Source organism: Volvox carteri, assembly GCF_000143455.1.
Source record: "Volvox carteri f. nagariensis unplaced genomic scaffold VOLCAscaffold_106, whole genome shotgun sequence".
In the NCBI taxonomy this organism is placed as follows: domain Eukaryota; kingdom Viridiplantae; phylum Chlorophyta; class Chlorophyceae; order Chlamydomonadales; family Volvocaceae; genus Volvox; species Volvox carteri.
Genome location: NW_003307649.1, coordinates 28,858 through 42,157, shown reverse-complemented (window position 1 = coordinate 42,157; position 13,300 = coordinate 28,858). Strand labels below are relative to the sequence as shown.

The following is a 13,300-nucleotide window of genomic DNA, read 5'->3' as shown; positions in this document are numbered from 1 at the left end:
CCGGCATCAAACCATATGGATGGAAATTTGCAAAACAACTCACAAGCCAGCCACAAGCAGGAAGTGTTTGGCCTCCTACCTTACCTAAGCTTACTTCAGGCCAAACAAAATGAAATGATGGCTATGAAGAGGTGCTGAAAAAGGTACATGCTGTATTACGAACGGGCCCAACCTGCTCGCCCTACCCTCACTCACCTCAAGGTTGCGAACCACCTCGTTCTCTATGCGTCCTTGGATCAGCGCCACGGGCAACCAGGCCTGCCCAGGAAGCGAAGAAAGGACCCCTAGACGTGAGTTCGTGCGTGTGTATATATGTATGATGTGTGGGACAGGTGGGGCATATCTTCACCCTGCGGCCGCTACCCGGCAGACCCTCTGGCTTCCCCGCGGGTATTTCGGGGCACCCTCATCCAGTCACCCTAGCCAACTTCTCAGTGGATCGCTCAGGTTCCGCACCCACCACCAGCATCCAACGGAATCTGCCGGATTGACGGCGGCCCAACTCCATTCCGGGTCGGCTCGGGAGTCAACTTAATCCCGGGTCACCACCGTCTATCAACTAGGGGCACTTTCCCTTTAACCATCGGAAGGATTATTCGACCCTGACAGGTCTCGATCCCGGAACCTCGTGTATGTATGTGTGTGTCAAGGTTACACGTATCTCACCGGGCCTGTGTGTGCCATTCATACCTACATACATAAATACAGACATATTATATCTTATTATTATATATATTCGTATTATTATTATATTAGGTCACACTATATTAGTCACAGTCACGTAACCAAGCGAAAAAACACCGTACGGCAAATGTACGATAACCGCGCCTACCTGAGGCTTTACGAACAGCGCATAGCTCAGCAGTGTGGACAGCTCGCCGGTTTGCTGCAGTCGCCAGATTCCACGGAAAGCCTTCAGGGTGGTTGGAAGTTGATGATTGACCGTTGGTAGGGAGTCACGAGGACAGACGTGGCCAGCGCCACGAAAGGGTCTTATTGTTGGTTGGTTGGTTGGTTGGTTGAAAAAGATGGGCGACCCCTCTCCGCCCGAACCAGCCCAGTCCCTCCGCCCAATCAGCCCAGTCCCTCCGCCCAATCAACCCAAGCCGCGCAGATAGCCAGTAGAACGGAGGCTACCACCGCTGCGATCCGTCTGTGTTCGTAACTTAACAAGGCCCTTATCATATAAGGCCCTTCAAATATAAGGGCCTTGTTTGTTTAACACACGCGGGCCTTATCTCCCAACATCAACACATGGGCCTCACTTCTACACCCTCGTGCGTGCTGTGGCTCCGACAAATCGCAGTTTACATATTGATTTCTCACATCTTCCATCTTCCATCTCCCATTCCGCAAAAGAATTGAGATTTCCCTTCCTTGCCCAAAAAGGTGAGCACTACCGACACAAGCATAGTGCGGGAATGCACGGCCAGCTGGCCATCTGGCTACTGCTTACTTTTCACGATTCTGAAGTCCATTTTGTGGTGACAACCGCACGTCGTGTTGTTACTCACAGACAGCTCTTCGCTCCAGGAGCGCACCGTACCCCTTTGCTCAGATCAAATAAATTCGAGAGACATACCTACACACGTACAGACGTACCTGGAAGTCCCCCTCCACAAGATCGAAACTTATATCGGAGGCGGTCACCCCCGAGACCGAGGTACACGGGTACGGCAACAGCGTCTCCACGGCGGCCGCCCCCACGTCCCAAGAACCGCTTCCGCCATCACTGCTACTGCCGCTACCACTGCTGCTAAAACTGCTACCATAGCTGCTGCTGCTGCCTGCTGCTGCCGCGGCTGCTATGACTGGTTGCGGTGGCGGCGTCATGAGGGCTGTCGGCACGCCGCCGTCTGGAAATTCCGTGCAGCGGAGAGACACAGCGGCACTGAATTTTACACCCAGTGCCACATCTTGCGCGCCCACCTAAGCCGCGGAGATAGGCCACCGAGCCACCAGCACCGCCATTAGGGCATGAGGACGGAGATGGAGGGGATGTATACATACAGATATTCAAGAAGGGAGACAAACATAGGAGATGTAGGAGACGTAAAAGAACGGACCTGGTAAACGACCGCAGAGTTGGCGGTGCGCTCCAGACAACGGTTCTCGACGAGGCTGGGAACAAAGTTGCCGAGATTGTCGTAGTCGGTCAAGGCCGACCACACGCAGCTCTTTGGTGCGGCTACGACCACAGCAGCATATATGCGACGGCTGCTCCAGCTGGTCTTCTCCACCTCGATGCGGACATCTGCGATGGCGTCGGACGGCCTGATCTTCGTCATGCGCTAGGCGACCAACACTCTTTGTGCAGGGAGACGGGCAGCGCTGGCCTCTGGGTGCAGCGCGTTTTCTAACCTGAGATAGCTTGAATCTTAGTTGCGGCAGCGCGAGAGCCCGTCCGCCGTTGACGCCAGGGCACAAGTACCCCTTCCATCGTCCGGCCGCTGAACCCAGCTTGTTGCGAGCACCTGACAACGTTCATTTGGACTTTTCCACTGATCTACCGAGGGTTCCCTGAGTCTGATGTAATCTATAACGGTCAGCGAAGTCCAAGGTGCTCGACTAACCAACCTCTGGTCTGGTTTGCCCAAAGAACCAACGTATACCAATGACGGAATACTAGGAGTGTCGATTGCTCAGGAGCAATTCGAAAATGCAACAAAACATACCTGCATGTGTGTTATAGTGCTCGTACGGACTCCCAAATACAGACGCGTTCACCTGAACTTTACAACATGTAGATGTATGTAAGGTAAACTGATAGCTTTTTAGGTAACGATCATAGGAAGAGTCTCATTGAGACCAGCTTAAAAAAATATAATTATGCACTTATGCGAGGCTTAATCGTAACGACTCAGGGATCACCGATATATGTATTATACCAGCCGTTGATCAATAGCACCTCCCTTATCGGCTATGGTGCATAGCGACTTGGCCGCACGGGTCACAGGCCTCCATGATATCTGAGGAGACCCCTTACACGTAAAGCCCCATGCAATCGATGTCGTCGGTGAGCATGTTCTCTTGGTAGGCTCGGTTGTGCAATAACACTGACATGGGCTTTTTCGAATTGGCATTTTGCCCACAGGACGACTACACCACTATCCGCCAGATTGGGAAAGGAGCGTTTGGGACAGCACATATCGTCCAGCACAAGGTGTGGTTTGGATACCTTCCCCTTGGGGTGCCATCGCTCGTGGACACGGCCATACCTAAGGCTTGTGCATAAGGAAAGCTCCCATTTTTTCGGGTAATTTTCTCCTAATGTATGCTCTACGGCCAAAATAATGCTCCTTTAGGTTGGTACGTTGTCTGAGAGGTTGTGTCTGCAAAGTTGTCGTAAGACTAATTGTTGGGCGATTTACCTTACTGCCCAAAAGCCTGGCTTGGGACTTCCCAAGGAAGGTTCTGGGTTGCAAGCATGTGTCCAAATTTCTGCTCCGGAGTATTCCCGGCGCATCGTCTAGCTAAGAACACCGAGACTTCTCACCGTATCTTTTGGAACAAACGCTTTCAGGACACCACCATGATGTGCTGAAGTCCCTAAGACAAACCGTTTTATGCACCAGTCCCAATGGCCTACGTCACGCCCGCCCTTCCCAACCGGCCGCTCCGACCTCCACGATACCTACCTCCCACCTCGCATCCACCGTTTTTCCCAATCCCAGCATAAAAGGGTATCCCCATATGCCTTCACCCTTCTCCCTACTTCCCGCCCTCCCCCCCTCCCCCCTCCCTCCTCCCTCCCTCCCGCCCTACCTCCCGCCCTCATCCACCTCCCGCCTGGGTTCTCCTCCTGCTGTGAACGTCGGAAATTTGATTTACTTTGCAAATTGTGCACATGATCTCTCACCCTTCCCATCCGCCGCCTTTTCCCCCCGGATCCCGGTTCCCTCGTGACGGCTGCAAAACACACACACACACATGCTCCCTCCCTCCCTCTTATCTCCCTTTCTCCCCCAACCCCTCTTCTCCCCGCGTTTGTGTTCGAATGAGCTGAGAAGCGCTGAAGAAGTGCTTTAGAGGTGACTAGCGAGAGATCGACGCAACAAAAGGGGATAGCTTCCTCCACATATAGTTTTCTCTCCCTACCTACCTCCGCCCGCCCGCCAGTGTTTTTTTGGTACATACACGTACATATATACACATATACACGCACACTATAAACACACGTAGATAGATAGATAGATAGATAGATAGATAGATAGATAGATAGATAGATAGATAGATCTGCATGCCTGCCAGTACAAAGGAGTTCTGGCTCATGACATTTCCCGCACATGCCCCATAACCCACATCCCCAAACCCCCTTTTCCGTAACTTGCGCCAATCTCTATATTATTTGCAAACTTCACTTCTGGCCCCAGTGCGTTCTCCTTTTCCTTCCGTGGCATACGTCGGGACGTGACTTAGCATGACCCCAGTGCTCTATTTGTTAATTGGCACGATATTGTAAACTCGTATACATCACATCACATTGCATTTGGGTTATGCTTCGCTATTATGTCGTACATGATATGACTTCACAATACAGGTGACCGGCGAGCGGTTTGTTTTAAAACGTGTACGACTTGCTCGTCAAACCGCGCGGGAGCGGCAGAGCAGCGTCAAGGAGTTGTTGCTGCTCAGCAACTTACGACACCGGAATGTGCTGGAGGTAGGTTGTGTGTGTATGTCTGTCTGTCTGTATGTATGTGTTTGGGGGGATTGGGGGGTAGAAAAGGGGGAAGGAGGAGGGGGGTTTGCGCGTTTTCCGTTCGATTAATTGGGTTCTTAGGGGTTCCGAAAGGTGGGGAGAGCGAGAGAGAGAGCTTTTGGAGGGGGAGAACCGTTCCTCTAACCTCCATTTTTACTGATTTCCCCCCCACCCAACCACCCAACCACCCGGACGTTAGTGACTGAACTCCTCCCTCTCCCCTCTTCCCCTGATACTGCTCGCGGACACTCCCCGGCCAATCCAACGACATCCCCTCCCCCCCTCCGTATTTCTCCCCTCCCCCCCCACTCCCCACAGTTCAAGGGGTGTTGGGTGGAGGGGGGCTGCAACTTGTGTATGCTGGTGGAGCTGTGTGAGAGCGGGGACCTGTTCACACAGCTGCGGCTGAGGGTGAGTGCGTGCGTGCGTGAACTGTGTATGTGTGCGTGTATGTGTGTATGCATGTATGTGAGTGTGGGTGGGTGGAGAGGGGTCGGGGAAGAGAGGAGGGGGGGGGTAGAAGCGGAGGGGGAGGGAGGGTTCTTCGAACCCGTTCACGTCCTTTGTGAGGGGAAATAGCGTGGGGGAGGTGGGTTGTACGGCTCAAAACACGTCTCACGACTCCACAGAACTTAATGGTCAAACAAAGGGTCAACCGTTATTTGGAATTTTATGTTTCGGGTGCCGGGTATTGAGTTTGGGGTTGGGGGAGGGTATGTGCAAGAAGCAAAGAATCAACTCTGCCGAGGTGGTGGGTGGAGGTGGAGGTGGTGGGTGGTGGGGGGGGGAAGAGACGGCCGGCCCACGAACAACCGGGGGAGAGAGAGAGAGAGAGGAGGACGGAGGGCGCAAATTGGGAAGAAGGGAATCATCTTCGTTGACCGCCGGCTTAATAACTCGTTTCCTCTCAGCGGTCGATGTCACACCGGCAGGGTTCTTCACCCCGATTCGGGCCCGAACTTTTTTGAGATATTTCCGTTTTGACCGAAAGAAAAATTAGTGCGCCCCGGAGCATTCCCAACGGATTTGGGGCCTCTTCGAGCATTTCTTCGGGGACCCCACCAAAGCCTTTTGAAGGCGTTTTCGGAGAAAACCGAACGATATTTCAGCGTAAATTAGCATGTTTTCGGGCGCAGACGGGGCCTGGGAACCGGGCTTGCCGTACAAGGCCCGCTTGGTCACCAGTCAAACAACAAGTACAAGTGTGCATTGCGGCTGTTTCGCAGCTGTATCGCAGACATTTTCATACATATAAGCATATCCATATTCCACATTTTCATACATCGAAGCATATGCATAGTTAAACATGCCCGAGTCAACTGATGATGAGCGCCCAACCAAGGTGCCCTGCATCTCCCTCGGGATTCACAGCTTCAACAAGCTCGAACCGCCTGTTTGCCTTCGATGTCAGCGAACTTGACGTTTTGGAGAAAGAGTTTTCAGTTATGAAGTCTAAGATAGCCTTGCTTTGGGTAAAATCCTTGCTGGAATATTTCTCCCAGGAGCTATGTTCCAAAATAAAGTCAAACACCTGTTAATTCAGCCGTCCTAGCATATAACGAAGAATCCAGCTAAACTCTACCCCGAAAACCGCTTCAGACAGTTTCGGGGTACCCGAAAACACTATCCGGCTGACAGGAAAAATTTCGGGGAGGGCCCCGAAAGGTTATTCAGAGGGTTTCGGACACGGCCGAAATTTTGGGGTACCCTGGTGAAGAACCCTGTCGATGTGTTTTTTCCAGGTTGTTTTTCCAGGTAACTCCCCCTCCATTTCCCCCCAAAATACACATAGATACACACACAACCTCGCCCTCCCGGATTTCCTCCCCCTTCTTTTCTGCAGCACCCGGGCAATATCCATTTTACGGAAGAGCACTTGCAGGAAATGGCCGTACAGGTGATGATGGGTGGGAGGGAGGGGTGAAGTGTGTGCTTGGTGTATGAGTATGACCTGTGTGTACGTATATATGTATGTGTGTATGTATGTTATGTGCTTTATGATCATCTTCAGAGGAGCCGCGATGAGGGACTTCATAAGCCAAATATGGTGGTTGGCTCACTAGCGACGTGTGTTGGAAGTCTCCGTTAAAAGATGTGGCTGCTTGAGGTCTAACCATGGAGGTGCTGATGATTAGGAAAGTGATGTCAAGAGCCCGCAAAATTAAGCAGAGGCGCTGTGTATGTATGTATGTATGTATGTGTAACTGTGTATGTACGAAGGGAGGGTCTAAAACCTAATTCAAACAAAACCCTAAGCTCAAGGAATCATAGATGGGAAAGCGCGAGGGGCCAGGTTGGGGAGGAGGGTCGCCGGGGAAAAGGGGGAGAGCTTTTGAGTTAGGGATGGGGGGAGGTGTGTGTGTGGGGGGGGGGAGAGAGGTAAGAAAGAGGTCATAATTACACCACACGTGAAAACACCACAGACCACACTAACCCAAGGCGCTATTGACAGTTGACAGTTTCTTTCTTGAACTTTAAGTAGTTTTAGGGTTGCCTGTTTGTCAACACCCTTTTCCTTGTACCTACCGGGCGTTTCCCCCTATTTCCCCCCTCCCCCCCTTCCCCCAAAACACACACGCATACACACACGCGACGCGCACTCCCCCCTCCCCCCCAGTTGCTGTCCGCGCTGGCCTACCTGCACCGATCCAACATCGCACACCGGGATTTGAAAACCGCCAACATACTCATCACGGGAGATGGCTGTCTAAAGGTGCGTGTATATGTATGTATATATGTAAGTATGTATCTGTGTATGTATGTATGTGCGCAAATCACGTTTTACGAAGTGGACCCGCCCGGCTTGCCGCACTCAATAATTTACGTACCGGGTTGCATGCCAGAGTACGGCATCTGCTGCGTCAGCATCTCCCAAAGTACGACACCAAAGGAGTATACGTCTGATGTGTGTGCCAGGCAAGGTTGAGGGAAGAGGGGGGATGTTGATTTGGGAACAACATGTATGTATGTATGTATGTATGTATGTATGTATGTATGTATGTATGTATGTAACTGTGTGTGTATGTCTCCGGGGGAGGTGAGAGAGGGTCAAGGGAGAAAGGGCAGGGGGAAGGCGCGAAGAGGAGTGGAGGCGAGGGTGTTTAAGGTAAAGCGTGTGTGTATTGTGGGGTTGAGGAAAAGGGCATTTACCGAGTTGCCGGGCGTTACGTAGGACGCAACGGCAAGGGGGGAAGGGGGTTGCCGGGAAATGGCGGGAGGGGCGGGAGGGGTTACAGAGTTTGTGCGACTGGAATCTGGCACTGGGTGAAGAGGAGGTTTGGGCAGGTGACGTGTGTGGGTTTGGTGTGGGTTCGTTTCCCCTCTTTTCCCCACCCCCGCCGGGTTGGTGGAGTAATGCGAAAATGTCGTCTAGGTGTGCAGGAAGGTACGAAGGTGTGTACGGCCGCCTGCGTGCCGGTATGGGTTTTGGGGGTTTGGTTCGCCTAATCCCCCTCCATGAGGCTACTGTGTCCCTTGTTGTTCTGTTCCCCCCANCCCAACCCTTCACGACATTTATCTTCTCCTGGACTACCCCTCTATTTTTGGTATCTGCTCCATTCGCCAGTGGTTCGTCCTGCTCCCCCCCCCCATACTCCCGGCCCCCTTACCCGTAAACCCCTCGTGCAATAAGTTTTAGGTGTTTACGTTTGGATCTGTTGGATTGCCTTTCCGTACTGCCGTACACAACCTCCCAACTCCACAGCTCGCAGATTTTGGGTTATCTACGGTTTTGGAGCAGGAAAGTAACCGCATGACTAATACCATGGTCGGAACGCCCAACTACATGTCACCGTGCGTACTGCAGGTACGTGCGCAAATGGGTATGTATGTATGTATGTACGTATGTGTGCATGTATGTATGCATCTATGTATGTATGTGCACATGCACATGGGCATGTGTTGTAGTTTTGGGGACGTTCGTGAGGAGAATGGACCACCACTGAATTGCGTAACTTAACGAATACACTAGCAATAAATTTGCCGTACTGTACGACGCTACAGGAGAAGCCGTACGGCACGCCCAATGACATTTGGGGCCTGGGCTGTGTTTTGTTTGAGCTGTCGGCGCTCAAACCCGCGTACCAGGTGACACGGGGGGGGGGGGAAAGGGGGAGGGGGCCAGCTGAAGTGGGTATAGTGTGGGGGTGAGGGGGTGAGGGTGAGGAGGGATGTACGGGTGTGTGGGTGTATATGTTGTTAGTGGGGATAGGACTGGAAGTTGGACAGAAAGTGGAGCAGGGGGGGAAGGGAGGCCCAACCAACATAACCACCATTATCTGAGCTATAACCCTTTACCTGTCACATCACTACTACAACAACACCACAACTACCACAACTACCGTATTGGACAGGCATTCAACATGGCGGGCCTTATTAAAAAAGTCACGTCGGGGCCGGCGCCCCCCGTGCCCCCATGCTACAGGTACGGGAATGTGCTTAGGTGTGTCTGCGTGTGTAGAAGTCTTTGTTCGCTTTTGTGTATGTATATACGTATGTATGTATTTCGTTAAGCATACCTACGTCTATCTTTGCGTCTGCAATTTTGTGTGTTTGTATTATGTATGTATGTATCTTGTGGGGAGTTACCTGCTTTTCCTTTCTCTGCTCTGGAGATCAAATGCTTAAGACGCCGACAGTTAATACAGTTGCAGTTATGTACGGCACTGTAAGACCAGGGGCCCTCTCCCCCCAGGGACTATTCCCCGCGCCTTGTGGTACGACGGTTTCGGTTTTTCGGTTTGCATATCCCACAAACGTTTTCCCGTCGCGCCCTTCCCGCGGGTCGCGATGACTCCATCGCGTCACATTTTTCATTCAGCAGTTTCGAACCTTGACCGGTTTCAAATTTCGAACCTCTTGGTCAATGTACGGCAGCTCACTTCCCATTTTCTCCATTCATATGACTACCCCCTTCCCGTCCCGCTCTCCCTCTCTCCCATGTCCCTCCCCCACCCCCACGCCCCTCCCTCACGCCCAACCCCCCACAAAAAATCTGAAATTCAAATTTAAAAGTGACCATTGGCGTAATCTGGTTCGCGCCATGTTGACTAAGGAACCGGATATGAGACCCTCCGCGTCCGAACTTTTGGATCTTGATTGGCTGCAGGTGTGTGTTTTTATGTATGTATATGTGTGCATGGGCGTGTGGGTGTAGTTGTGTATGTATGTGTGTATGTATGTATTTGTATCTGTGGATGCGTGTTTGATTGTGTGTGAATGTGTTTTTGGGGGGAAGAAGAGGGGAATTTACACGCACTCAGCAGTGGGCTAACTTCCTGTGTACAGACGAGGGTAAGTGGGGGGAAAAAGGGGCCACGCCACGTGTATGGCTGCCGTACGTGGACATCTCCGTCACGTACTGTACTTGCTTCCGAGCTGGTAACCCTGCCAGCCTGCGTGTTTGCGTGCGTGCGTGTCATAATCCAAAAAAACACCCACGGTAACCCCCTCGCCCTTGTTTCTTCTCCCCCCGTTCTCCCTTTTTCATCTCCCGCCCCCCAACCCACCCCAAAACACACCCCACGTCAACGCACGCACAGCCCGCAGTACGGCGGGTTACGGCACGTTTTGGCCCCGAGCATTCCCCCGGCGCCCCCGAGCTGTTGGATCGGCTCTCCGACTTACCCGCGGATATTATGAATCTTCTAAACGCATTTCAGGCGCAAGAAAGGTATGTTGTGTACGCCAGGGATTGGTGGGAAGTGGTTGGGGAGAAAGGGGGAACGGCGCGTTGATAAAAGGGAATGGGGAAAAAGGGAATGTCATTCGGTGTTGTTGCATGTTGGGTGAGTCAGGAGTAGAGGTCGAAAAGGGGGAGGGGTGGGGAGCAGCTAAGGAGCACGGAAGAGGGGTAAATCTGCAGAGGGGTGGGAGCAAGAAGACGGGTGGGGTTTAGGGTTTTAGGGTTGGGAAGAGGGGGAGGGTTGGGCTAAAGAGCGGGCGGGCACGCGCCTCATTGTAGCGCCATAAGGTTTATGAATCGTAATAATAGGACGACTCTGGCGTGTGTATCCGTACGACGTGGAGGCAGACAGACAGACAGAATGACAGACAGACAGAATGACATGGGCAAAGAGCAAAGGCAGTGGAGGGCTTGTGGTGGTGGCGGTGGTGGTAGTGGGTGGTAGTGATGGTGGTGTGTGGAGGGGAAGGGAGATCGGAAGGGGGGGGGGGGTAATTCATACAGGTTAATTATATAGGGGCGGGGGTGCGGGTGGTTGTTGTTGGAGGTGCGTTTTCCTAGACGTATAGGAGCAGTTGGAAGGTAGGGCGGCGGTTTTGATACTGATACTGCTGCTGCTACTGCGACTGCTACTGCTCCTACTGCTAACGTTGCTACTGCTGTTATCCCTTTAGGGACGAGAAGCGACGAGCGGATGAGGCTCGGGAACGGCGCAAAGCTGCCGTCCGGAAGTGGGACCCCTTGGCAAGGGCGGCGGCGGCGGCGCAGGCGGCGGCGGCCGCCGCCGCTAAGCAACCGAAGCTACCGCCGCTAAAGCCACACGTTCCTCGTAAGCCACCGCCACGCGTGATTCCCACTCGAGCCGCCGGCGGGAGCGGCAACGTCGGTGGCGGCAGCGGGCCGCCGCCGCCGCTTCCAGGCGCATATGGCGGTGGCGACGGTGGTGGCGGCGGCGGCGGCGGATTAACTCCCAGGGGGTTGGCGGCGGCGGGTGATAGAGCTTGCTTGCGGCGGAAGACGTACGACGGCCAGGCCGGCGGTCGTGCCGCGTCAGGGTACCGCGCGCCGGCGGCGGCGGCCGCCGCCGCCGCTGCTGCCGGCGGCGGCGCGGCAGGCCGCGCCGCGGTCGTACATCATCCCGGCGCTTCCTCTGCAATGAGGGGGGACCTAGAGCGCCGTCAAGGAAGTGGTGGTGGCATACGAACGCTGGCGGCGGCGTGGCCAGGCAACGGAGTGCCTGTCGTACTGCAGCCGACGCGGCCGTCGCCAGGCGGCGGTTGCGGTGACGGCGGCTACTCAGCACCCCCGCATCGACGTCATCGAGACGGCCGAATTGAGGATAGCGATGTAGGAGAGGAGGACGAGGAGGGGGAGGAGGCGGGACGTCTGCAGAATTCCCGGAGGGTGAGTGTGCCTAACTTTAATACATGTCGTACGTCGTACGTATCTTCCTCAACCGTCGTCCTCCTCCTTCTCCTTCTCCTCCTCCTTCTCCATCATCACCCCGAACTTTCAACTCCCATCACCTATTACCTGTTCGTCCTCCAGCCTTGCTTTACTTTGTGTCGTCAACTGCAATCCTTTAATTTTCTGGAACGCTTTCCTCTTTTCCCCCCGTCCCGTTTCTTTCCTTTTGGCTGGTTGCCTGTTTTGGACTTCCCTGAACATATCTTGTGCTGGCAGGTATTTATGTTTATATGGTTATGTTTCCGTATGTTGTATGAGTAGTGAGAATGTCTTACAACTACCTTATTCCCTCTGTCGTACTTACTTTCCCGCCTTCTTCCTCCCTCCCTCCCCGTCACGCCACGTCCCCCTAATATATTTAGAGCCACCGGCCCAGCTCGGCCCCTCCGGACAGCCCCGTCCGCCGTACACGCCGCCACCCGACGGACACCACCGAATACCGGGGCGCCAGCGTCAGTGGCGGCGGGGGCAGCGGCGGCAGCGGCGGCGGCGGCGGACAAAGCCAAGGCCAAGGCCTGGACGGGGCCTCGCCTGTCGGATCCCTTGGGCTGTCCATGTCTCTCTCGTCGAATGCGAATCTGCTGACTAGCTCAGCCAGCTATGGCGTTGACGGCACCGTCGCCGTCGCCGCCGCGGCGGTGACGGACTGCGGCGGCGGCGGCGGCGGCCGTAGCAGCGTTCTTGGGGAGAGACGGTCGGACTCGCAACTGCATGTGGTTCCTAGCCGCCGGTTGAGTGATTATCGTGACGGCCTTGCCGCCGCCGCCGGCGGGGGCGGCGGCGGCGGCGGCGGCGGGCAGCGAGTGATGGGTTCCCATCCGCAGCTGGCGCCGCTGGCGGCGCCAACACAGCGGCGGCGGGAGAATCCATCGGCGGCGAAGGCAGTGGCAGAGGCTGTAGAACATGATGAACTCGGAATCGAGGGCTCCAACATGACCTTCAGGTACGGCACCGTACGGTACGATGACATACAGCTACGTACCGTTTGATACGTACTGTCGTAATGTGTGGGACAGGGGGATCTTATCTTCACCCTGCGGCCGCTACCTGGCAGACCCCCTGCCTTCCCCGCGGGTATTTTGGGGCACCCTCATCCAGTCACCCTAGTCAACTTCTCAGTGGATCGCTCAGGTTCCGAACCCACCACCAGCATCCAACGGAATCTGCCGGTCGAAAGCGGCCCAACTCCATTCCTGGTCAGCTCGCAGGGGCACTTTTATCTTCCACTATCGAAAGAATGTTTCGACCTGGACAGGTCTCGATCCCTGAACCTCCGGGTACATCGCTGTGAGCTTTACCAGTAGTGCCTGACATATATATGCAAATAAATTCAGGATTTTTCTTTTTGGGATTCCTTGCTTTTAAATCAATAAGTGTTTCTGTTTGAAGCGGATCTCTGTATGGAAAAAATTCCTTGCATCTTCATTTATATTCTTCCCTTACTTGTT

General features: G+C 54.0%; 2 protein-coding genes across 2 annotated transcripts in view; one reads left to right on the top strand and one right to left on the bottom strand.

Moving 5' to 3' along the window:
- Nucleotides 1-2,488, bottom strand: part of VOLCADRAFT_100126 (uncharacterized protein) — a gene marked incomplete at both ends in the record, with an annotated part of 3,706 nt that extends 1,218 nt beyond the window's left edge. Inside the window, 4 exons of the mRNA XM_002958759.1 lie at nucleotides 196-258; nucleotides 833-913; nucleotides 2,067-2,254; nucleotides 2,362-2,488. Of these exons, the coding sequence (XP_002958805.1) occupies nucleotides 196-258; nucleotides 833-913; nucleotides 2,067-2,254; nucleotides 2,362-2,488 (459 nt within the window). The remainder of the gene's footprint in view (nucleotides 1-195; nucleotides 259-832; nucleotides 914-2,066; nucleotides 2,255-2,361) is intronic.
- Nucleotides 2,489-3,061: 573 nt separating this feature from the next.
- Nucleotides 3,062-9,857, top strand: cnk9 (NimA-related protein kinase 9; the record flags this gene model as incomplete). Its single annotated transcript, XM_002958770.1, has 9 exons — nucleotides 3,062-3,163; nucleotides 4,541-4,663; nucleotides 5,021-5,148; nucleotides 5,451-5,463; nucleotides 7,320-7,415; nucleotides 8,406-8,507; nucleotides 8,705-8,788; nucleotides 9,055-9,125; nucleotides 9,716-9,857. 9 exons carry the CDS (start codon nucleotides 3,062-3,064, stop codon nucleotides 9,855-9,857), a joined length of 861 nt encoding a protein of 286 aa, XP_002958816.1.
- Nucleotides 9,858-13,300: the final 3,443 nt, after the last annotated feature.